The sequence below is a fragment of the Lupinus angustifolius genome, chromosome LG05 (genome assembly GCF_001865875.1).
Source record: "Lupinus angustifolius cultivar Tanjil chromosome LG05, LupAngTanjil_v1.0, whole genome shotgun sequence".
Taxonomy (NCBI): domain Eukaryota; kingdom Viridiplantae; phylum Streptophyta; class Magnoliopsida; order Fabales; family Fabaceae; genus Lupinus; species Lupinus angustifolius.
The window spans coordinates 1,262,444-1,287,719 of NC_032013.1; the positions used below are offsets into that span (position 1 = coordinate 1,262,444).

Sequence of the window (25,276 nt, forward strand, 5' to 3'; positions counted from 1 at the left end):
AATTTTTTTAAAACTCAGGGGGTGTCAATATAATTTACTCTATTTTTTAATTTACTACTGCCCTTCTTATATATAAATATAACAAATTATTTTTAAATTTTATACACTATTATTATATTATTAATTAATTATTTATATTTAATCATTATTATTCTTTGAAAAAATAAACCAAAACTAAATGATATATAATACATTGATGGTATAAATTTTTACTAAGTGTAGAATAATACTAAGAGTAAATTACATTGACACCCTCTGAGTTTTGGTAAAATTACATAAACTACCCCTCATTTTTTTTACACCTACACAAAATCCATAATTTTCATACTTTCATTACACTGACCACCCTGCATGAGAAATAAGTTTAATTTTTTGAACAAAAAATGTGATAAATGCAATTAAGTTAAACAAAACATGGTATATTGTACAGAGAAGTCTAAATAATATATTAGTCGATATCTCTTTATTATTTTTTGTTCGTTACGATATAGTATAGAGCGATTTAAACAATATCTCTTTATAAATGTTGATACATTTTGTAACAAAAAATAATAAAGATACATTGATTTGTATATTCTTTGGATTTTTCTTCACAATATATCACTTTTGTTTAACTTAATTGCACTTATCACATTTTTTTTAAATATTACACTTATTTATCATGCATGAGTGGTCAGTATATTAAATAAAAACTACGGGAGGTTTGTGTAGGTGTAGAAAAGTGATGGGTAGTTTGTGTAATTTCACTAAAACTAAGGGGGTGTCAGTGTAATTAACTTTGATATTAATTCTTGGTGGTGTTTATTTCACTCTATTGTTACGAAGTGTGTTGATAGACCCTTCGTGTTTGCTATCCGCATTTTTTATTTTGGAGAATTAAAATGTTTTTTATTGAAGATACTTTATGTTATAATTTGTATTTATTATAATCACCAACTTAAAGTGAAGTATATTAATTATAGTTATCTAGACTCTTATTTTAAAAATAAAAAATATTAATGGTAAAATAGAATGAGAGAATTATATATATATATATATATATACTTCTCCACTGTAGTTTCGTTCCCAATTCTTCATTCCCATTCAAACCCTATTTTCCCATCAAATCCCAATTTCTCCAAATTGAGAACAACCCATTTCCGCAATGTCCAATTTAATCCTCCTTCTTGCTTTTCTCACCCTCTCCTTGATGTGTAGCATCGCCAATTCGATGAGGTTCGAGCTGAAATATGGTGACACTAAATGCATATCAGATGAGATACAAAGCAATTCCATGACCGTGGGAAAGTACACTGTCGTTAATCCCAATGAAGGGTATCCAATTCCTGAAACACACAAACTCATTGTCAAGGTAATTTCATGATTCAATCACCAAACCCTAATTTGGATGTGTAGTATAAATGTATAATGTATCTGAATGAGGAATATGTATAGAACCCTTTAAATTGCAAAGTTGGTATCTTTTTATGATTTATTTGATATTTAGTTAAGTTTGAAAGGTGGTAAATGTATCATTTGAAATCTAAGGTAGGAGGAGGATACAAATATTAACACGTTCGCTTTGTTTGGATCTCTTGTTGGTTCCATTAAATAGATAGTGGAATCATGTAATGTAGAAGGTCTCACATGAAATTCCTTTGGTTACTAAATAAAGAATCTCTTAAAAAATAGTGTATTACTAATTTCTTATCATTGCTTAACTAGGAAATGTATGACAAAAAAGAAAGAATTTTTTTATAGTGAATACCCATTTTGGTCTCTCGAAATTTTCACGTGTAGAATGTAGATCCCCAAAAAAAAAAACTCTAAATTAGTATCCAACGATGACGAATGTGAGTCAAAATAGTCTCTGTTAGGTTTAAAAAATGTTAAAAATAATTAATTTGACCCACATTTAATATTTTGGATCAATTTGAGGTTTTCAAAATTTCAAGGGCCAAATTGGTATGCGCAAACTTTTTTAGGGACAAAATTAGGTCTTTACTCTTTTTTAAAATGCATTAGCCTGCTAGGAAGCATGGATACTAGTAAGACACAGGAATATGATACACCAATGGTGCAGTGATAATGAAAATTTTAAAATAATAGGATTGTGATATAGTATAAAATAAACATAATATTACCATAAAAGCACAAATCTTGAATTGAAAAGCAAAATTAATGTTGAAAAGGTTTGGAATTGGGTGATCGTTGTGAAATGAATACAATAAAGTTTTAACACTTGTGAGTGTCAAAAGTATCCGGTAGTGTTCGAGAACTATTCTATATGGATAGATGCCTGCCTGCCACATATGTAAACTATTTTGAAGTATCATTCTTGACATGTCATTTGTGTACTTGTTATAAGTTTTCTTAATCTTTAATAATTTGATGTGTACAAGGTTTATGAATTTCAAATGGGTTGACATGGATATGATGTGGTTTCAAGGTGGTTTCTCCTCATGGGAACAATTATCATCATGTCGATAATGTGGATTCAGGTAATTTTGCATTTACTGCAGCTGAGGCTGGGGACTACACAGCTTGCTTTAGGTTACCTGATAGCAGGGCCATGCCAACTGTGATTGTTGAATTTGATTGGAAAAGTGGGGTTGCTGCGAAGGACTGGTCCAAGGTTGCCAAGAAAGGGCAGGTAGATGTAAGTAGTATCCTTATGTTCCTTGACTTGCCTTTCGGATATTTTTTATTTGTTATTTGAAATCACTATCTCATTTTAACTATGTCAATGTTGAGCTTGATTTCAAATCTTTACATAGCTGATCCCAAACTTAGATAACAAGGAGGGTTCTGTTACGGTGCTTGTAGTCAATTTTTTTCCCAATGATTCAACAAGTATAAATACTTTCTATATCTTTTTCAATGGTTTCTTGCGATAGGGAGTATTTATATCATTGTTCATTCTATTATATACCCACGAGATTTTATATGAATAAACAAACTACTAAGTAATTTTAAATGCCATCCTAGTTTCTTTCATCTTTGCAAGCAAAGTAGAATCTTTGGTCTTGTATGTTTGTCAGTGTTTTGTTTCTTCCCTTCTTCTAGGTAATGGAATTTGAGTTGAAGAAGATGTATGAATCCATCCTTTCCATCCATGATGAGATGTTCTATCTTCGCGAAAGGTAACATCATAATTTCTGCCAACTGTCAACAAATCTTTCCATATTTTTGCAGCTTTCATTTAGTATATGATAATGGCTACCCATGCGACCTTCGGATGTAAAACAGTTTTGATGATTTTGATATGGACGATATAAAGAATGTATTGTTACAGAATCAGAAGAAATTAGAATCTTTTGCTTATTTGCTAAGAGAGTTCTCTTTCTGTGTCCAAGTGTATATTAGCCTTGCATCAACTGATGCTATTCTCTACACCGTACAAGAAATTTTCGATTAATTTTGTCTAACTCTCTCCCTTAAAAGAGAGATCTGGCATGAAATCAGCTAGCCTTATAATGAAATCAGAAATTTGCTGTATGTTATGCTACCAACATCCTTCTTTCCTGAGCTTCACCCTTATTGAATCAACTTCTTTGCTTATACATATTATCTTGTATGGGTCATGAGGGTGATAAGCCAAGAAAGAAAGAAGTACTGTTATATTATCATATGACTGGCTTCTATTTTCGGTCTAAATTAAAGATGGCAAAATAGGCAATGCTCGCGGACCTGCCTGTATTGCCCGCAATTTTTTGCGGGCAAGGCATATAAATTTAGCCCACTTGCCCGTTTTGCCCTGCCCGTTTGGAGCATAATATTTTTATTTATTTATTTATTCTAATGGTAGGTTTTCCACTGAATTCTGATGAAGTTTGATCTGTGTGATTGATATAGGGAGGTAGAAATGCAAGAACTTAACAAAGCAACTAACACCAAGATGTTTACATTCAGTTTCTTTTCCCTTATGGTGTGCTTGTCTGTTGCTGCTTTGCAACTATGGCATTTGAAGACATTCTTTGAGAGGAAGAAGCTCCTCTAAGTATTTTTCCACTTCATTTTTTTTATCTTCTTCCACATGATTTTTGTTTGTTTTATTTCAATAGTGTTTATTTCCCAATTGGATAGCTATATCCTAATGTACAATTAGTTCTTCTTCCTCTCTTTAATTTATGATAATTAGAATTTGTTGCCTACCACCATAGTTCTTATTAATGTAAGACATAATTGGGAGATTTTGGACACAAATAGTTACAATTCTTAGGGTACCTTAATTTAAATATAAATAGTTATCTTATAGACTAAATTCAATGTTTTATCTCTCCCTCTATCTCACTTTTACTTCATCCTCTTTGCCCCTAAAATCTATAAATCACTAGAAAATAGTCATAAATTACAAGCATTATCTTTTCAATTATGATACTTATATTTTGGACTTCATAGTTGGTTTTAGACCAAGTACTATGATACCGAATTATTGAAGTTGTGCTTTGTTATTTAAGTTGTAATAGTAAGACTTTAATATGGCAAATTTAATTATGCATATCATTATTATTATAAGTATGTGTCATGTGTTTTACATATGATAATTTGTATGAGAAAATGTGTTGCTTTTTGTGTAAACATTTTTTGGTGTACAAATATATATAACATCATGGGGTTAGACCATTTGATCTAACTAGTTGAACTTGAACCACTATAGTTGCTCTTTAACATTATTGGTTGTAAGTTCTAACAAATTGTACATTCTGTTTAGAGTGAAACCTATGACCATTTTACTAGGCATCATTTACATATCTATATAATTCTTATTATTTTCATATTCCACTCATTGTTAAAGGCAAACAGTTCTACAAATGGTTGTTGTGGATGGAAAAAATATCTACTGGGAGAGTTAGCCCCACATACTTGTAGATGCTTCCAGTTCATACATGATTGCCTCCATTGCGAGGATACGGAAACCAAAAAATGCTTGATGTTGCCTTGACTCGTCAAGTAAAACATTACTAAGTTCATTACAATGTGTATTATACTATAATCCAGAAATCATAAGATATTAGACAAGCATTAAAAAAATGCACTTAGCTAGTTAGTTTGAGGAAGTACACTACTAAGTAATAATTCAAGGTTTTGTACACAATCAACCACTCATTATGTGACTCATTATGAGACATGGCAATACAAGACTAAATGTATGTTCAAAAGTTAACATTGCATTTAACTTAAATCCAATTGCAAGTGAGGTACACTATTCCAAGTTCCAACTAAAGAATCAAAGAATACCTATTAGTTAAAGAAGTAGAGGGAGTAACTCACATAAGGGCTAATCATTTTGATAATCATCAGGTATTATTGAGCGAGTCTCAGTACAACAATAAGATTATCTTTATCGGTCTATCATCCCTAAACAAATAATCCATTATAAAAAAGACCTCTGAGAAGAAGAGAAAATATTTTTAATTTGTTCAAGTGTTTGTATAAGGTGATTCATTGTCTTCATCGATCAAAGAGATAGAAAAAGAGAGGTTTCAAAAAATGGCACTATAGTTTCTGAACAAGAAGGGATGACACAAGAACTAGGATCATGAGTATGTCTTTATATCCCGAGTAAGTAATATAAAAAATATTAATTTGTGTTTTTAGAATTTTCTTTTGAATTCAGTAGCACTTTCTTATCGGACCGAGACATAAAATTAGGATAGAAATCGGGACGGGTGATGTGTATCCATCCATGTCACACAGGGAGCTTGAGGAACATAGAGAATGTTAGGAAAATTGTGCTAAAGTAAAATGCTATGGTAATGGTACCAAATCAATAATATTGTGCACATGCACATGCACTATTCTTTGTTTTGTTCTCATTCTCTGAAAACTGCGTTCTCTTTCAGCTACCTACTAGTTGCATTGCCAATAACCACTCCTATATTTCCACCCTTCACACTCTTCTTCATTCACAAATCACAACAAAATCATACAAAGACTAATTAAGAGTGCACCCATATCTATATACAATGGCAGCTTCACCTTCTGTATTAACTGTCTCACAGGACGGAACTGGACACTACAAAACAGTGCAAGAAGCTATCAACGCCGTGCCACTCGGAAACACTCGCCGGACCATCATTCGGGTGTCGCCCGGAACCTATAAGCAGCCACTTTACGTGGCCAAGACAAAGAACTTCATCACCCTTTCTGGTGTGTGTTCTGAGGACACTGTTCTTACTTGGAACAATACAGCTACCAAAATCAAACACCACCAAGTAGGTTTATCTTTTGTGTCTTTGATGTTGTGGTTATTTTGTGAAATGGGTATGTGTCAAAAATCAAACTTGTTTGTTCATGTTGTTGTTGTTGTTGCAGGGTGATAAGGTGATAGGAACTGGGACGTTTGGTTGTGGCAGTGTTATTGTGGAAGGGAGTGACTTTATTGCTGAGAATATTACCTTTGAGAATTCTTCTCCTGAGGTAAATACTTGTTTAGTGTTTTCATTTTTAAGGTATTTGATACTTTCTTATATGTGAAATCGATCATTGTTATAATAAAAAAGGCGACAAGTCCATGAGATTCCTATGTAATAGGATCTGGGATGGTAGATATATATAACCTTATCTCGCAAGTGAATATATTATTTCCCGGATTCGAACAAATTGTGACGGAAATCACAAAGTGCTTATTTTCTTTCATTCTTTTTTTCTGACAGGGCTCTGGGCAAGCAGTGGCACTTAGAGTAACAGCTGATCGATGTGCTTTCTACAATTGCAGGTTCCTTGGATGGCAAGTAAGATCCTTATGAAGTCATATATACAAGTTCAATTACTGGAAGAAAAAAATTATAACTCAAATAACTCATCTCTACTTATGAAACACTTTAAAAATGGCTTTGTTTTTGTTGTAAGATGATGATTATGTGGAACTAATATATTAAATAAAGGGGTAATGATTAGAAACTTATATGACTTATCTGCAATATAATTGCCACTGATTATGTTCCATTTGAGAACAATCTAGGGAAGATATTGAAGGAATAATTTCCTTTCATTATTATGGTGCAGGACACAGTTTACTTACATTATGGTAAACAGTACTTCAAAGATTGTTATATTGAAGGAAGTGTAGACTTCATTTTTGGTAATAGCACTGCACTTTTGGAGCATTGTCATATCCATTGTAAGTCTGCAGGGTTCATAACTGCACATAGCAGAAAATCTCAACAAGAAACAACAGCTTATGTTTTCCTAAGGTTTGTGACAACCTCAACCTTTTTTCAGCTTTCCTCAATGCTTGTTTCACGGGTCGATTGTTGTATTCCGACTTCTAAATCCTTCAAAACTTTGAATTACATCATCTATCGATACTTATTTTAATTACGTCTCAGCTCAGTTAATAGAGTTGTGAGACATAAAGCGTGAGCACTTAAGTTCAAATCTCGAAAACTGCACAATATTCTAACCCGTCAAAAACTTCGCCTATAAAAATATGATTCTTTTGAAATTGGTTAACTTCTTTTTGGTTTTTGGTGCCTATTGCAGATGTGTTATCACAGGTAATGGAGGAAGTTCATATTCATATCTTGGAAGACCATGGGGATCTTTTGGAAGAGTGGTATTTGCATTCACTTATATTGATCAATGCATAAAACTTGTTGGTTGGAATAATTGGGGGAAAACTGAGAATGAGAAGAGTGCATGCTTTTATGAATATAGGTACCTCATATCAAACTTTCTTTTGTATTGTTTTATCACTTTATCCTTCTTAGGTGTTATTTGTATGAAATATATAGTTCTAGGTATTGCATATATATGACACAAAGAATCTAATACTTAAGAGTTCAATATTGGATAGAGATACTGACATGTGACACTAATTTTTTAAGGATCTAGACTTATAGTATATTTAAGATTTTCTCATCCACACATTTCAGTACTGGAGAGTCTAGTACTAGAGAGCGTCCCATTTCGATAGTTTCGGTTTAAATCTTCCAAGTGCATGTACTCTATGTGTTTGTCTCATTATTAAACCTGCACCTGAAATGTACTTTTGCGGCAGTCACCATAACTACAATAAATCGTGATTGTGGACCAAATTGGCTGTATTATGCTGCAATAGCCGCGATATAACCACAATCACAATATAAAACCTGCATGTAATTCTGCAAAGTTGCTATGAAATGTTGAAAATACAGGTGCTATGGACCTGGTTGGTGCCCATCAAAAAGAGTTGTATGGGCAAGAGAATTGGTGTATAAAGAAGCAGAACAGTTCCTAATGCATCGCTTCATTGATCCAGAACCACAAAGACCTTGGCTTGCTCAAAAAATGGCATTGAGGATTCCATATTCTGCTTAGGAAAATGTTCACCACATTGGTCAAGTGCTTAATGCTATGTCTTTTCGCATAATAAAAGTATCGAACAACAATAATAACCGAGCCTTAATTCCACTAGACGTGGTTGGTTATATGTATTAAATAACATCCTAATGTTATATGATATGAATCATAATATATGTATGTTGAATGAAAATAATTTCATAATTTTGAGTATCAATTTTCTGGGTTATGACAATTGAAAACATAAAAGTAAAAATATGCATGACTTAAAATTTGGCCACTGTTTTTGATTAATGCATGACTTAAAGTATAGTCTTATAGATGTATGTGGGTAACATATTTATTATATTTTGCTGGTATATGTTTTGATCTACTAGAGTATATACACTTTTTGATATATATGATAAAGTACATAAATTTTAGTTTTTACTAAATCTTTAATGAATGAGATATTGATAATGGGATAAACAGTTTAATATTATGAAAATAATAAATGTGAGATGAAAATAATTAAAATTAAAAGTTACTTAATGATTATAGACAAAAAATGTATTACCAATAAGATGTTAGTTTAGTAATGTAAGACTCTGCTAAATCATAGAAAGACTAAAATGTCAGGAGTTCGATTAGTGTGACCAATATTTGTTGAGAGACAGTCAAACAACCCAAAATGGATTAATTCCTTACAAAAAAAGCAAATGTAAAGGAATATGGTTGGTAGTACAAAAAAAAATAGAGGAAAATATGTTTCGATAGTGGAGTAAAATTATTTGATGATTTTTTATAGTACAAAGTATAAACCCAGAGCCATTGGGTTAGGATTAATCTCTTTTGAGATTTGTGGCTGCTCATTCATAGAAATTGGAACATTCACCTTTTGATCATTCTAGAGATCTAGTATGATCTTATACCAATAGATCAACCAACGCATCGTTTAGTTGTTGAATTAAGTGAACAATAAAAAAAAGTTAAAAAAAATGTATAAATTAGCAATGAAGTAATGAATTTTGAGAAAATAATCTTGAACATTGGTTGGATTTAACATTGATCAACTCTCCCTATATCCCTTTGTATGAAATGGACCACTTTTCTGTCATCTTCTTCATCCCTTTCTCAACACTTTCGTTCTCTTCTCCGATCATGCTCCGTTTCCTCCTCCCTCCACCGTGGCAAGCAACTCCACGCCGCTGCCACCGTCTCCGGCCTCCTCTCTTCCCCCAACTCCTTCATCCTCAACGCCCTCCTCCACCTCTATGCTTCATGCTCTTCTCTCCACTATGCCCACTACCTGTTCGATCAAATTCCCCATTCACACAAAGACACTGTTGACTACACCACCTTCATTAAATGCCTCTCTCGTCAAGGTTACCCTCAAAAAGCACTTAACTTGTTCGCTGAAATGCGTCAACGAGGCTTACCCGTTGATGGGGTTTCAATGGTTTGTGTACTCAATGCGTGTGCGAGGATTGGGGATGTTAAGGTTGGGGAACAGTTTCATGCGGGTGTGGTGAAGATTGGGTTGTTGGAGTGTGTTAGGGTGTGTAATGCGTTGATGGATGTTTATGTTAAGTGTGGTGGGTTGGTGGGTGAGGTGAAAAAAGTTTTTGATGAGATGGAGGAGCGTAGCGTTGTGTCGTGGACCGTGGTTTTGGAAGGTGTGGTGAAATGGGAAAGTGTGGAGAATGGGAGGGTTTTGTTTGATCGAATGCCGGAGAGAAATGAGGTTGCTTGGACTGTTATGTTAGTTGGGTATGTTGGAAATGGGTTGACAAAGGAAGCTTTTATGCTTCTAGAACAAATGGTTTTTATTTGTGGTTTTATGTTGAACTATGTTACGCTTTGTTCGGTTTTATCGGCTTGTTCACAATCCGGTGATGTGAGTATGGGTAGATGGGTTCATGGTTATGGTTTGAAGATGATGGGGTGGGATATGGATGTTATGGTGGGGACGAGTTTGGTTGACATGTATGCGAAATGTGGGAGGATCGATGCTGCTTTGGCAGTGCTTAGGAACATGTTAAGGAGGAATGTGGTGACATGGAATGCTATCCTTGGTGGGTTGGCAATGCATGGGAAAGGGAAAGTCGCGGTTGATATGTTTCCTTTCATGGTTGAAGAAGTGAAACCTGATGCTATGACTTTTACGGCTTTGTTAAGTGCTTGCAGCCATTCAGGTCTAGTTGAAAAAGGTTTGCAGTTTTTCGAGGAGCTTGAATCTGTATATGGAATTAGGCCTGAAATAGAGCATTATGGTTGTATGGTGGACCTTCTTGGTCGTGCTGGACGGTTAGAAGAAGCTGAAGTCATGGTTAGAAAGATGCCAGTTCCTCCTAATGAATTCGTTCTCGGGTCCCTTATAGGTTCTTGTTATACACATGGTAAACTGCAGTTAGGTGAACGGATCATGAGAGAGTTGGTTCATATGGATCCCCTCAACACAGAGTATCATATCCTGCTCTCGAACATGTATGTGTTGTCCGGAAAAGAAGACGAGGCAAATTCATTTAGGCAGATTCTTAAGAAAAGGGGTATTCGAAAGGTACCAGGAATGAGCTCAATATATGTTAATGACAAACTTCATCAGTTCAGTGCAGGAGATAAGTCACATCCACGAACTTCAGAGATTTACATAATGCTAGACGACATGATTTGCCGGTTGAGATCGGGTGGCTATGTTCCCAACACAAGTTCTCAAGTTTTATTTGGTTGTTCTGGGAGGGATGATTGCACCGAAGAAGCATTGGAGGAGGTAGAACAAGTATTGTTCAGTCATAGTGAGAAGCTTGCACTCTCTTTTGGTCTAATAAGCACTGTATCAGGTTCTCCACTATATATTTTCAAGAACCTGAGGATATGCCAAGATTGTCATTCTGCTATGAAGATTGCCTCTGACATATACAACCGCGAAATAGTTGTACGAGATCGTTATCGATTTCATAGTTTCAAGCAAGGTTCTTGTTCTTGCTCTGACTATTGGTAAATGATGACCCAGAATTGTTGGACAAAAATTGAACGAAATTGTTGACTAGTGAGAAGTGAGAATATCCTTTTTGAAGTACCAATAGTCTCACCCTTATAGGTCCTGAATCAAAGTATTGTTAGGAAAAGAGAAAAGTAGCCTAGCTTGAAATATTATTAGGAACTTTACCTTGTTTTTTGTTGTTGAAGAAACAATAATAATATCAACTCTTTAATTTGTACATCAATATACATTTATTTCTATCTTTTGGCTATGTTTATTTTCCTTTATATACACATTTCCTTAAAATACATGATAAAACATTGTATAGCTTTATTGAAACTATTTTGGTATAGATAAAACATTTGCCAACCATTATTTCACGCATCTACATCCCTCAACTCACATTTTCTTCTTAAATGAGTTTTAATGCTATTTTATAATGGAAAAAGTGCATTAAAAACTCTACGAGTACATATCATGTTAAATTATTAAAAGACTAACATCATAGTCACAAGCACTGGTAATGCAACAATTATGAGTAGACCCATATATTTCAATTACTATTTCACTTTATCAATAAACTATTGATTGTTTTTTAATCGAAGACCACATGACCTATTTCACATTACTCTTCCTTCACTTTCTAACCATTCTACTATAAGAACCATAACAACTTGTATAACTTCTTATGCTAACAACATCCACTACCATCTTTCTTATATTTAAGAACCATGCATTCTAAGAATAATGGATAATGGTGAAAAAAAGCAACAACTTCAATGACTTAAGCTAACATGATGTATGCTAAAAAGGCAACCTTTCTTTGATACCAATAGTTAGCATATTGGATCATATGATAAATACGAAATAAGTGTACATTGACAAATGGGGATGTAGCTCAAATGGTAGAGCGCTCGCTTTGCATGCGAGAGGCACGGGGTTCGATCCCCCGCATCTCCATTTTTATTTTTTAGAGTCCAATTTCCATTTTGTATTTCTGTTTGTAAAAAAAGAAAAATATGTTACTCTGTTAGTGATGGAAATGTTTGTTTTGAAACATTCTAGTAAACAATAAAAAAGATAAACATAAAAGTGAATATTTTGTTACAGATTTCATGAAAAAAAATACTAGCACACAATGTTGAAGGCAGCATTATAGTATATGCAATTAATTAATATATGAAAGGAACGTGTAAATGGTGGGTCAACATCGATAATAACTCAAAACTTCGAAACCAGATGGTCTGTGTATTAAGTAATGAAGAGAATAATTGTTATTGTGAAAAATGAGAATAATCAATATAAAATATTATATTTTATTTAAATAGTCAAAGTTGAAAACATTAATGTGCATGACATGAGAAATGTACTTACAACTTCTCTTATATTATATCTCATGATGGAAAAAACAAAACCTCTTGGAATTGTTAACATTACAATACTAAATAAAGTTTTTGCTTAATTAAGTTTGAGACTATGTCGTTATCTTTAAAATATTTGTAGTAATACCTTCACTTGTATAAGCAAATTAATGGTAATGGTAAAGTTCGTCAATAAGATAAAACAATTCAATTTTTACTGATGTCAGATTTTTTATTATACAATTAAAATTACCAAATTATACCTCATTGGCCATGAGGTGCATAGAATAAGGAGATGCAACTCATCCCCTCCCATGTTTAAGCCTTCCCACCATTTGTGGTCCACTCCAAACTCAAACTTAATTACAAAAGAGTAAGTTTTATCAATATGAGACTGAAGTTTTTCAATTTTTTAAATAATTCACTCATTGATGAAGTCGGAAGCACAACGGATTAGCAAGTGCCAATCCTAGAACGATAAACACAAGTTTGCAAGTAAAAACCTAATAGATAAACTTTGGAATCCACTAGAAAGAGAAAACTCTCAAAATTTATTAATGAAGATAATATATTGATTATGGCTGCATCCAAAAAGTGTTAAATACTAACGAAAAGATAATGAAAAATACTGAAAATATATTGAAAAGATATTTGCTAAAAATATTAAAATATTATTCCTTTCCCACGATTGACTTCATATTCAATACGCGCAACCAACCTTCCTACATCAGTCTCCTCCACCTCCGAAGAACTCGACCCCGAGTTCTCTTCTTAATAAAGAGCTTCATCTACACGATACTCATTAATGTTAGAAACATTGAAAGTATTGGATATATTCATGGAATCTAGGAGAGCTAACACATAGGCATTGCCATTCATCATTCGAGTCATCTTGAATGGATCATAATTGTGTGACTGCAGCTTATTGTAAGTATCAATTGGAAATCCCCTATAGAAAGTGGCCAAACCATGAAAACTATGTATCTTAGTCACTGATTTAGGTGTAGGCCAATCCATGATAACATTCACCTTATCTTCATTTTTATGTTCAGAACATGAAGCATCTGAAACAACAATTTTCACTTTGGGACCATTATTGATGGTAGATTGTGATAACATAGACGTAAAATTGATAGAAGAAACCAAAGGTTTCTGAAATAGGGCATGAAAAACTCTTGCTTCATTAGGTGAATTGAAAATCAACATATCAGGGGATCATGATCGATAATTAAACCATCCCAATCATATTTTGCACATTCACTCTAGATCAATTTGACAGGTTCCCTAAAGAATAACTTCATGCTCAACTAAATCTATTTTGTAGTCTTCTTCCTAAACATAGGTAACATCTGATGTTGCCTCACCATTCAGCTTCAAAAGATTGTTAGCATCGTCAACAAAAAGTATTGGATCATAGCCACATCTACCACAATTATACTTTAAGGACTGTGGTAGCTTGATTGAAGCATTGCTTACAAAAATCTCTTGATATGTATTTTCTAGTATTTCACTCAAGTTATTATGCACATAAGTTGAATCTGCAATAGCCTTTTCATTTGAATAGATTTTCTTTCTTTATATCTTCAAATGAATCATTAGGCTTTGATGTGTCCAAAGAAATATGTTTGTTTATGAATATGGATTCCTTGAGGGGAGTGACATGTGGTGATATGAAAACGGATGGAGGCGATGAAAAGGTAAGCGGGTTGAAAGTCTGAGTAATGGGAAGAGCCTTAACAGACTTAATAAGAGATAAATTATTGATAAAGTTAAGCATACGTGAATGTCCGTAGTCGTGATTATAGTGTCGACTTCCCTAGTCAACCATCTCTTCCACAATAACATGCGATTATTGTTTCCACTGCGTGAAACCCTATGTGGTTTCCGTTGTTGGCGTTGTTCATCACCTGATTTAAATTCGCCAACTGTTCAGTAAGAGCAGTTAGGGTCGTGGTAAAAGTCGTGATAAAATCCTGAAGATCTGCTCTAGTCACTAATTTATTTCCCATGATTGTTCAAGCTACGAAAATAGGTAAGAGAAAACCTGCTCTAATACTACTTGATGTAGTCAAAAGCACAAATGATTGACAATCGTCAAACTTAGAATGATAAACACAAGTTTGCAAGCACAAACATGAGATAAACTCTCGAATCCATCAGAAAGAGAAAAAACTCTCAAATTTTATTAATGAAGATAATATGTTGATCATGGCTACATCCCAAAAGTGTTTAATTATAAAAGATACTAAAAAGATACTAAAAATGATAATGAAAATATACTAAAAAGATAATTGTTAAAAATATTAAAATAATATTCATTTCTCACGAGTGACTTCGTATTTGTACGCGCAACCAACCTTCCTACCTCACTCATCTTTTGTACTACTATTCCAACACTATATTAACATTCACTTAATGAGGATCTTGTAATTTTTTTACTATGTAACTCTTCTCATTTTTGGACATACATCTTTAATATTTTTCCTAACAAATTAGATTCGATATTTTTCCTAATAAATAGCAACTGATATTCTAATAATTTATTGTACTTCTTTTTGGTGAAGAGGAGATAAGTTGTAACCAAAAACACATTAAGCAAATCAAATATTATTATTATTTTGTTAATTAGCCTATTCACTATTCATAGAAAATAACCTATTATTATCTAATCAAAGTCACTTAGACATGTATATAATAACAAAGTAAGTATTACCTCCATATAAACAATAACATGTAAGACAATTATATCCTTTTTATTATATATAATATAATAACACTTATCTTTTAATCTGTTCCAAGTTCACACGTTTCTTGAATCTCAACTTTAATTGACAAATGACAAACACAACCGAATAAAGTTTGTTGAAGACACCAAGTCACAAGAGAACAGTGAAAACCTCACGCAATATATTAAAAAAAAATTGAACGCATTTATGTTAAAATTTACACGTCACTGTATCATCCATTATTGATTTTTAGTTGTTATTAATTTTTAAATAAAAATATTGTAAATAAATGATGGATGATACACTGATTGTATATAAATTTTTACACTGTCAGTACATACATTTTATACTCAATCTAATATGGTGGACATCATATTTATAGATCATAATACTTAATGCATAGTGATCCAAAATATAAGAAGAGGTGCTATATTTGAAGTTTTGAACCGACTAAAAAGGACAAGAATGAGAGATGAAGTAGATAAAACCAAGAACTGAAAAGAAGCAATGAGAGATGAAGTAACAGAATCAAAATTTTCTTTTTCAAAGATTCCGACATTCTATTTGGCTTGATTTGCACTAGAAAATGAATGTATTATACTCAAGAAATAGAATGGAAACATTAGAATAATTAAGATATTTTGTTATATATATTAGAACGTGATGTATGTATAAGTTGAGACCTTCATGGTCGTGCTGGACGGTTAGAAGAAGCTGACGTCATGGTTAGAAAGATGCCAGTTCCTCCTAATGAATTCGTTCTCGGGTCCCTTATAGGTTCTTGTTATACACATGGTAAACTGCAGTTAGGTGAACGGATCATGAGAGAGTTGGTTCATATGGATCCCCTCAACACAGAGTATCATATCCTGCTCTCGAACATGTATGTGTTGTCCGGAAAAGAAGACGAGGCAAATTCATTTAGGCAGATTCTTAAGAAAAGGGGTATTCGAAAGGTACCAGGAATGAGCTCAATATATGTTAATGACAAACTTCATCAGTTCAGTGCAGGAGATAAGTCACATCCACGAACTTCAGAGATTTACATAATGCTAGACGACATGATTTGCCGGTTGAGATCGGGTGGCTATGTTCCCAACACAAGTTCTCAAGTTTTATTTGGTTGTTCTGGGAGGGATGATTGCACCGAAGAAGCATTGGAGGAGGTAGAACAAGTATTGTTCAGTCATAGTGAGAAGCTTGCACTCTCTTTTGGTCTAATAAGCACTGTATCAGGTTCTCCACTATATATTTTCAAGAACCTGAGGATATGCCAAGATTGTCATTCTGCTATGAAGATTGCCTCTGACATATACAACCGCGAAATAGTTGTACGAGATCGTTATCGATTTCATAGTTTCAAGCAAGGTTCTTGTTCTTGCTCTGACTATTGGTAAATGATGACCCAGAATTGTTGGACAAAAATTGAACGAAATTGTTGACTAGTGAGAAGTGAGAATATCCTTTTTGAAGTACCAATAGTCTCACCCTTATAGGTCCTGAATCAAAGTATTGTTAGGAAAAGAGAAAAGTAGCCTAGCTTGAAATATTATTAGGAACTTTACCTTGTTTTTTGTTGTTGAAGAAACAATAATAATATCAACTCTTTAATTTGTACATCAATATACATTTATTTCTATCTTTTGGCTATGTTTATTTTCCTTTATATACACATTTCCTTAAAATACATGATAAAACATTGTATAGCTTTATTGAAACTATTTTGGTATAGATAAAACATTTGCCAACCATTATTTCACGCATCTACATCCCTCAACTCACATTTTCTTCTTAAATGAGTTTTAATGCTATTTTATAATGGAAAAAGTGCATTAAAAACTCTACGAGTACATATCATGTTAAATTATTAAAAGACTAACATCATAGTCACAAGCACTGGTAATGCAACAATTATGAGTAGACCCATATATTTCAATTACTATTTCACTTTATCAATAAACTATTGATTGTTTTTTAATCGAAGACCACATGACCTATTTCACATTACTCTTCCTTCACTTTCTAACCATTCTACTATAAGAACCATAACAACTTGTATAACTTCTTATGCTAACAACATCCACTACCATCTTTCTTATATTTAAGAACCATGCATTCTAAGAATAATGGATAATGGTGAAAAAAAGCAACAACTTCAATGACTTAAGCTAACATGATGTATGCTAAAAAGGCAACCTTTCTTTGATACCAATAGTTAGCATATTGGATCATATGATAAATACGAAATAAGTGTACATTGACAAATGGGGATGTAGCTCAAATGGTAGAGCGCTCGCTTTGCATGCGAGAGGCACGGGGTTCGATCCCCCGCATCTCCATTTTTATTTTTTAGAGTCCAATTTCCATTTTGTATTTCTGTTTGTAAAAAAAGAAAAATATGTTACTCTGTTAGTGATGGAAATGTTTGTTTTGAAACATTCTAGTAAACAATAAAAAAGATAAACATAAAAGTGAATATTTTGTTACAGATTTCATGAAAAAAAATACTAGCACACAATGTTGAAGGCAGCATTATAGTATATGCAATTAATTAATATATGAAAGGAACGTGTAAATGGTGGGTCAACATCGATAATAACTCAAAACTTCGAAACCAGATGGTCTGTGTATTAAGTAATGAAGAGAATAATTGTTATTGTGAAAAATGAGAATAATCAATATAAAATATTATATTTTATTTAAATAGTCAAAGTTGAAAACATTAATGTGCATGACATGAGAAATGTACTTACAACTTCTCTTATATTATATCTCATGATGGAAAAAACAAAACCTCTTGGAATTGTTAACATTACAATACTAAATAAAGTTTTTGCTTAATTAAGTTTGAGACTATGTCGTTATCTTTAAAATATTTGTAGTAATACCTTCACTTGTATAAGCAAATTAATGGTAATGGTAAAGTTCGTCAATAAGATAAAACAATTCAATTTTTACTGATGTCAGATTTTTTATTATACAATTAAAATTACCAAATTATACCTCATTGGCCATGAGGTGCATAGAATAAGGAGATGCAACTCATCCCCTCCCATGTTTAAGCCTTCCCACCATTTGTGGTCCACTCCAAACTCAAACTTAATTACAAAAGAGTAAGTTTTATCAATATGAGACTGAAGTTTTTCAATTTTTTAAATAATTCACTCATTGATGAAGTCGGAAGCACAACGGATTAGCAAGTGCCAATCCTAGAACGATAAACACAAGTTTGCAAGTAAAAACCTAATAGATAAACTTTGGAATCCACTAGAAAGAGAAAACTCTCAAAATTTATTAATGAAGATAATATATTGATTATGGCTGCATCCAAAAAGTGTTAAATACTAACGAAAAGATAATGAAAAATACTGAAAATATATTGAAAAGATATTTGCTAAAAATATTAAAATATTATTCCTTTCCCACGATTGACTTCATATTCAATACGCGCAACCAACCTTCCTACATCAGTCTCCTCCACCTCCGAAGAACTCGACCCCGAGTTCTCTTCTTAATAAAGAGCTTCATCTACACGATACTCATTAATGTTAGAAACATTGAAAGTATTGGATATATTCATGGAATCTAGGAGAGCTAACACATAGGCATTGCCATTCATCATTCGAGTCATCTTGAATGGATCATAATTGTGTGACTGCAGCTTATTGTAAGTATCAATTGGAAATCCCCTATAGAAAGTGGCCAAACCATGAAAACTATGTATCTTAGTCACTGATTTAGGTGTAGGCCAATCCATGATAACATTCACCTTATCTTCATTTTTATGTTCAGAACATGAAGCATCTGAAACAACAATTTTCACTTTGGGACCATTATTGATGGTAGATTGTGATAACATAGACGTAAAATTGATAGAAGAAACCAAAGGTTTCTGAAATAGGGCATGAAAAACTCTTGCTTCATTAGGTGAATTGAAAATCAACATATCAGGGGATCATGATCGATAATTAAACCATCCCAATCATATTTTGCACATTCACTCTAGATCAATTTGACAGGTTCCCTAAAGAATAACTTCATGCTCAACTAAATCTATTTTGTAGTCTTCTTCCTAAACATAGGTAACATCTGATGTTGCCTCACCATTCAGCTTCAAAAGATTGTTAGCATCGTCAACAAAAAGTATTGGATCATAGCCACATCTACCACAATTATACTTTAAGGACTGTGGTAGCTTGATTGAAGCATTGCTTACAAAAATCTCTTGATATGTATTTTCTAGTATTTCACTCAAGTTATTATGCACATAAGTTGAATCTGCAATAGCCTTTTCATTTGAATAGATTTTCTTTCTTTATATCTTCAAATGAATCATTAGGCTTTGATGTGTCCAAAGAAATATGTTTGTTTATGAATATGGATTCCTTGAGGGGAGTGACATGTGGTGATATGAAAACGGATGGAGGCGATGAAAAGGTAAGCGGGTTGAAAGTCTGAGTAATGGGAAGAGCCTTAACAGACTTAATAAGAGATAAATTATTGATAAAGTTAAGCATACGTGAATGTCCGTAGTCGTGATTATAGTGTCGACTTCCCTAGTCAACCATCTCTTCCACAATAACATGCGATTATTGTTTCCACTGCGTGAAACCCTATGTGGTTTCCGTTGTTGGCGTTGTTCATCACCTGATTTAAATTCGCCAACTGTTCAGTAAGAGCAGTTAGGGTCGTGGTAAAAGTCGTGATAAAATCCTGAAGATCTGCTCTAGTCACTAATTTATTTCCCATGATTGTTCAAGCTACGAAAATAGGTAAGAGAAAACCTGCTCTAATACTACTTGATGTAGTCAAAAGCACAAATGATTGACAATCGTCAAACTTAGAATGATAAACACAAGTTTGCAAGCACAAACATGAGATAAACTCTCGAATCCATCAGAAAGAGAAAAAACTCTCAAATTTTATTAATGAAGATAATATGTTGATCATGGCTACATCCCAAAAGTGTTTAATTATAAAAGATACTAAAAAGATACTAAAAATGATAATGAAAATATACTAAAAAGATAATTGTTAAAAATATTAAAATAATATTCATTTCTCACGAGTGACTTCGTATTTGTACGCGCAACCAACCTTCCTACCTCACTCATCTTTTGTACTACTATTCCAACACTATATTAACATTCACTTAATGAGGATCTTGTAATTTTTTTACTATGTAACTCTTCTCATTTTTGGACATACATCTTTAATATTTTTCCTAACAAATTAGATTCGATATTTTTCCTAATAAATAGCAACTGATATTCTAATAATTTATTGTACTTCTTTTTGGTGAAGAGGAGATAAGTTGTAACCAAAAACACATTAAGCAAATCAAATATTATTATTATTTTGTTAATTAGCCTATTCACTATTCATAGAAAATAACCTATTATTATCTAATCAAAGTCACTTAGACATGTATATAATAACAAAGTAAGTATTACCTCCATATAAACAATAACATGTAAGACAATTATATCCTTTTTATTATATATAATATAATAACACTTATCTTTTAATCTGTTCCAAGTTCACACGTTTCTTGAATCTCAACTTTAATTGACAAATGACAAACACAACCGAATAAAGTTTGTTGAAGACACCAAGTCACAAGAGAACAGTGAAAACCTCACGCAATATATTAAAAAAAAATTGAACGCATTTATGTTAAAATTTACACGTCACTGTATCATCCATTATTGATTTTTAGTTGTTATTAATTTTTAAATAAAAATATTGTAAATAAATGATGGATGATACACTGATTGTATATAAATTTTTACACTGTCAGTACATACATTTTATACTCAATCTAATATGGTGGACATCATATTTATAGATCATAATACTTAATGCATAGTGATCCAAAATATAAGAAGAGGTGCTATATTTGAAGTTTTGAACCGACTAAAAAGGACAAGAATGAGAGATGAAGTAGATAAAACCAAGAACTGAAAAGAAGCAATGAGAGATGAAGTAACAGAATCAAAATTTTCTTTTTCAAAGATTCCGACATTCTATTTGGCTTGATTTGCACTAGAAAATGAATGTATTATACTCAAGAAATAGAATGGAAACATTAGAATAATTAAGATATTTTGTTATATATATTAGAACGTGATGTATGTATAAGTTGAATTAGGTGTAAGTTTATCAAAATTTGGATGTATTCTATTTCAAAGGTAAAGATTGGAAAACAATTACATACACATGAATTAAGAAGTCCCGAGGAGAATAGATGAGTTAAAGAACATATAAGTGGATAAATTTATAGACCTAATACCTTAAAGTTTTGGGTCAAGATGTGGTGTCAAATCCACTAATATCTTCTTTCACTCAGCCCATAGAAAAATATTATAACTCATGGATGAAGATCTCCCTATATAAATATGACTTGATTGTCTTTTATTAAATGAATAAGTAAATATATCAGTTTCTTGAAGAGATAAAACATTCATAAATTTTTCTCACTAATAATTAAGAGATTTTTTTTCTCTCTAATAATTAAGAGAAATCTTTAGGATGATGAATTAGAAGGATTAATTTACAATAGTCCTAGACTAAATTTTTCATGGACTTATTCCCCTTGAACCTGCTATAATCTGCTAATAATCTACCTTGGAATTCCTGCTTCATTTCATCCATAATTTTTCTGAAAACCTGTGAAACAATCAACACTTTTTCATCAAACTTTGGTTTAAACAAATCAAATTATCTCTATTTACATACACAAAATAGGAGTAGAGGATAATCAAAAGAAGTCTAACCAATTCTACAGAACCCTGCATGACATTTTCAGGAATCATAGACATTGTTGGAGAAACACAAAAGCTTATTTTCATCTCTATTTGATTCTTAAGCCAACTTCTCCTTCCAATCCTTTCAGGATATATAGCTCCTCTAACATCTAGGCTCAAGTGGCTAGTTTCCAAGTAAAATGGCCCTTCAAGTTCCCACCTTATCTGCATCACAAAATAATCACTTCTATAATCTATAATAGAATAAGTTACTAGCTCACAAAATTATATATATATTTATACGAAGAATAAATACTCATTTCAGTCCTATGTTTTATGACCATACTAGTTTGGTCTCTCAAAAATTGAAAAACTCAATATGGTCCCCACAAATTTTAAATTAGTCATTTTTAGCATATTTTATAACATCTGATAAAGACTAGTTTGAGCCGAAAATGACTAGTTTGACTCACATTTGAAATTTTGGGGACTATTTTGGGTTTTTCAATTTTTGAGAGACCAAATGGGTAAGATCGAAAAGCGTGATGGACTGAAATGAGTATTTACTCTTATATCGATGATAGTTCTTACTTACAAAGTGAATTTGGAGAATTTTGGTGATATGGTTAGGAATGTCATGCGGGTAATCTACTCCATTAGATTTGAATGTTAATCTTACATCTGCTGTTGGTTGAACATTCAAGAATATGCTTTGTATGGGAGGTAATTTAATCCTCCATTCTTCCTACATACATAATTAACGACACAAATGTTAGAAACCCGATCGCGAGAACTAGCTCCATTATATCGTGAATGTTCTCGACTCAAATAAGATTATCTCTTTCGGGTGATCTCTTAGCCAGAAAATAATGTTAAAACCCATTTGAGAAGAAATTTTCTTCTTTGGGCCCTTGCCTTTTAGGAGGCTCCAAAGTCTTAACAAGGGTATTGCAAAGATATGAAATTAATATTGATTACCAAATTCACCATATTTTTTGAAGATGATGAATTGATGAGTCCAAAACATACCTCATTAAGCTTTTTTGTTGTTCCTTTATCAGAAAATACAGCTTGGAATACTCTTTGCTTGTTATCCAAGTATTGATCAAAGGAAGCCTGAAAAAACAAGTTAACATTTATCATAGTCTTAGATAGAAAAATAGGAGAATAAAGAGTGTGAGAAGTGTATAGATACCCCAGGTAACTCATAAAAAGGAACATTAGAAGTGCTTTTGTAACTGAATGAGGAAGTTCTCTCATTTCTAATTACTGAATACAATTTTGGTGTTGTCTTTTTATGGCAACAAGATCTATGTTTCATTGGTAAATTGGGTTGGCATGGAACCAAGAAAATGTTTGCCATATTCTCTAACTATGATCCAATGAATGTGTAGCTTTATGAATATGCCTTCATAACATAGCAAATTGTTATATTAATAGTCTATTCTCCTTAATATTTGGTTGATTATTAGCTATTTTTTCTGACTTTAATTTGGATGATATAAGACTACAATTGACTGAATCTAGTAGAAAAATTAGTTAAAATAGTTGTATCTTCTAGTAAGGTTGCTTATGACGAGAGATTACAAGTTCAAATATTAGAAATAATATATTTACCTATAAAGGTAAGATTGTGTATATTTATCCTTTCATATCTTAACTGGTAGGAGTGTCGTGTTTTGGACCGTCACTAGAATAATATGTATACAAAGATTCCTAAGGATTAATGATGGATTGGTGAAGGGACCACTATGCTTCCCTTGAGGGCAAACTAAAGCTTGCAAGTTTGGTAGATCATAGATGAATAGAACAAGTATGCCAATTGTGGCCCACATAACCGATTAGGCCAAACTAATATGTAAAGAGGTGTTTCCAGAAGTCTTCCAAAGCAACTAGATTGGAAAATAGAGGGATTCTAGTTTTTTAATATCTAATAAGATATCTAAAGAAACCGTCATTTGAATCGTGATTTTATTCAAAGAAAAATGTATTAAATATCTAGAGTTTCTTTTTGTATATTATATGAACATGGATGGTCCAATAAAAGTGAGTGTTATATTATAAACATATCAGTTTTACGTAATCAGCGGGGATCCATGTATTCTAAAAATAAGTTTTTTTTAAATTTACTTTCATCTTAGCTATCAATTTTATAGATATATAATAATTTAGATCTACTCTCTAATTCAAATCATTGTATTTCCCTAAAATTAATAACTAGGATTAGAAATAAGTTTAAAAAATTTACTCATTAAATAGATTCTTCTCCTTTCCTAATTATCACACTTTTCTACTAGTAAAGTAACTCAAATATCATCTCACACTATTAATGAAGGAAAAAAGTGTAGGAAATAGTTTTTGTCTTATACTCAAAACAATTACCAAAGAAGTCCAATTACTAATGATATATAACTATTGAAAATGATCCAAACATCAATAAAGTATTAATTATTTTTGAATGGACCCTACAACCTATCTCACATTCTTCTATTTTACCACTCATCCTTTAAGACTCTACCATTCTCCTATAAGAACCATAACTTGTTATTATTATAATAGCCACCATCTTAAACCCTCACAAATCTCTCAAAACCACATTTTTTTCTTATATTTAAGAACCATGCTAAAAAGAATAAATAATAGTGTTTTAAGAGCAACATCTTCACTAGCTTAGCTAACATGTGGTATATACTAAGGCAACATTTTGTTTGCCACTTAGTTAATAGTTAGCATACTTTATAATAGGTCTAGATGGATTGCCAAATAAATTTTTACTTGTCTTTTGTATTTCTATTACCTTTCATTTAGTCATAGCAATAGACTCTTCACTTAGCATCATTTTATCAAGTACCAAAATAAAACAATAGTACAATATATGACAAACATGTGGGGATGTAGCTCAAATGGTAGAGCGCTCGCTTTGCATGCGAGAGGCACGGGGTTCGATCCCCCGCATCTCCATTTCATTTTGTTTCCCTGTTGAAATAGGGATAATAATGAGTCTGGATGAGTTCAGGTAGTGCATTATCCACACCTATCATGTTACTTCATTTTTTGACCCAGACCCGTGCTGCCTTTAGATACCCAACGGATCTACGGGTACCCACAAATTCCAAAATATTAAAAATCATTGTGAGTAATTTTATATTTATTTTCTACAATCTTATATGTTATTTAAGCAATTAACAATAGAAAAAATTATAAAACATAATTTAA

At 32.4% G+C, this 25,276-nt stretch overlaps 5 protein-coding genes and 3 non-coding genes across 8 annotated transcripts; 7 read left to right on the plus strand and 1 right to left on the minus strand.

The window, feature by feature from the left end:
* On the plus strand, positions 1,050–4,236 carry LOC109347350 (transmembrane emp24 domain-containing protein p24delta9-like). The gene is made up of 4 exons (XM_019587138.1): positions 1,050–1,351; positions 2,429–2,638; positions 3,046–3,122; positions 3,835–4,236. Exons 1-4 carry the CDS (start codon positions 1,145–1,147, stop codon positions 3,977–3,979), a joined length of 639 nt encoding a protein of 212 aa, XP_019442683.1. The 5' UTR covers positions 1,050–1,144; the 3' UTR covers positions 3,980–4,236.
* Positions 5,810–8,482, plus strand: LOC109347351 (pectinesterase 31-like). The gene is made up of 6 exons (XM_019587140.1): positions 5,810–6,197; positions 6,298–6,402; positions 6,639–6,716; positions 6,991–7,178; positions 7,468–7,641; positions 8,121–8,482. The coding sequence occupies exons 1-6, from the start codon at positions 5,949–5,951 to the stop codon at positions 8,281–8,283; spliced, it is 957 nt and encodes a 318-aa protein (XP_019442685.1). The 5' UTR covers positions 5,810–5,948; the 3' UTR covers positions 8,284–8,482.
* LOC109347352 (pentatricopeptide repeat-containing protein At5g15340, mitochondrial-like) lies at positions 9,304–11,423 on the plus strand. The gene has a single exon (XM_019587141.1). It carries the CDS (start codon positions 9,338–9,340, stop codon positions 11,243–11,245), a length of 1,908 nt encoding a protein of 635 aa, XP_019442686.1. The 5' UTR covers positions 9,304–9,337; the 3' UTR covers positions 11,246–11,423.
* Positions 12,115–12,187, plus strand: TRNAA-UGC. Its single transcript has one exon. It is a non-coding gene; the product is annotated as a tRNA-Ala (tRNA).
* Positions 16,037–16,711, plus strand: LOC109346925 (pentatricopeptide repeat-containing protein At5g15340, mitochondrial-like). The gene has a single exon (XM_019586664.1). The coding sequence runs from the start codon at positions 16,037–16,039 to the stop codon at positions 16,709–16,711; it is 675 nt and encodes a 224-aa protein (XP_019442209.1).
* Positions 17,581–17,653, plus strand: TRNAA-UGC. Its single transcript has one exon. It is a non-coding gene; the product is annotated as a tRNA-Ala (tRNA).
* On the minus strand, positions 21,833–23,506 carry LOC109347353. The gene is made up of 5 exons (XM_019587142.1): positions 23,256–23,506; positions 23,090–23,176; positions 22,656–22,805; positions 22,091–22,285; positions 21,833–21,983 (listed from the first exon to the last, which is right to left on the minus strand). Exons 1-5 carry the CDS (start codon positions 23,421–23,423, stop codon positions 21,879–21,881), a joined length of 705 nt encoding a protein of 234 aa, XP_019442687.1. The 5' UTR covers positions 23,424–23,506; the 3' UTR covers positions 21,833–21,878.
* On the plus strand, positions 24,949–25,021 carry TRNAA-UGC. Its single transcript has one exon. It is a non-coding gene; the product is annotated as a tRNA-Ala (tRNA).

Coding starts and splice junctions, on each gene's coding strand:
- LOC109346925 (XM_019586664.1), top strand. CDS start 16,037: ATGGTTAGAAAGATGCCAGTTCCTCCTAATGAATTCGTTCTCGGGTCC.
- LOC109347351 (XM_019587140.1), top strand. CDS start 5,949: ATGGCAGCTTCACCTTCTGTATTAACTGTCTCACAGGACGGAACTGGA. Junction 6,403..6,638: donor TTGAGAATTCTTCTCCTGAG/GTAAATACTTGT, acceptor TTTTTCTGACAG/GGCTCTGGGCAAGCAGTGGC. Junction 6,717..6,990: donor GCAGGTTCCTTGGATGGCAA/GTAAGATCCTTA, acceptor ATTATGGTGCAG/GACACAGTTTACTTACATTA.
- LOC109347353 (XM_019587142.1), bottom strand. CDS start 23,423: ATGGCAAACATTTTCTTGGTTCCATGCCAACCCAATTTACCAATGAAA. Junction 23,177..23,255: donor CTTTTTATGAGTTACCTGGG/GTATCTATACAC, acceptor TTGTTTTTTCAG/GCTTCCTTTGATCAATACTT. Junction 21,984..22,090: donor TGCAGGGTTCTGTAGAATTG/GTTAGACTTCTT, acceptor ATTGTTTCACAG/GTTTTCAGAAAAATTATGGA.
- LOC109347352 (XM_019587141.1), top strand. CDS start 9,338: ATGAAATGGACCACTTTTCTGTCATCTTCTTCATCCCTTTCTCAACAC.
- LOC109347350 (XM_019587138.1), top strand. CDS start 1,145: ATGTCCAATTTAATCCTCCTTCTTGCTTTTCTCACCCTCTCCTTGATG. Junction 1,352..2,428: donor CACACAAACTCATTGTCAAG/GTAATTTCATGA, acceptor TGTGGTTTCAAG/GTGGTTTCTCCTCATGGGAA. Junction 3,123..3,834: donor ATGTTCTATCTTCGCGAAAG/GTAACATCATAA, acceptor TGATTGATATAG/GGAGGTAGAAATGCAAGAAC.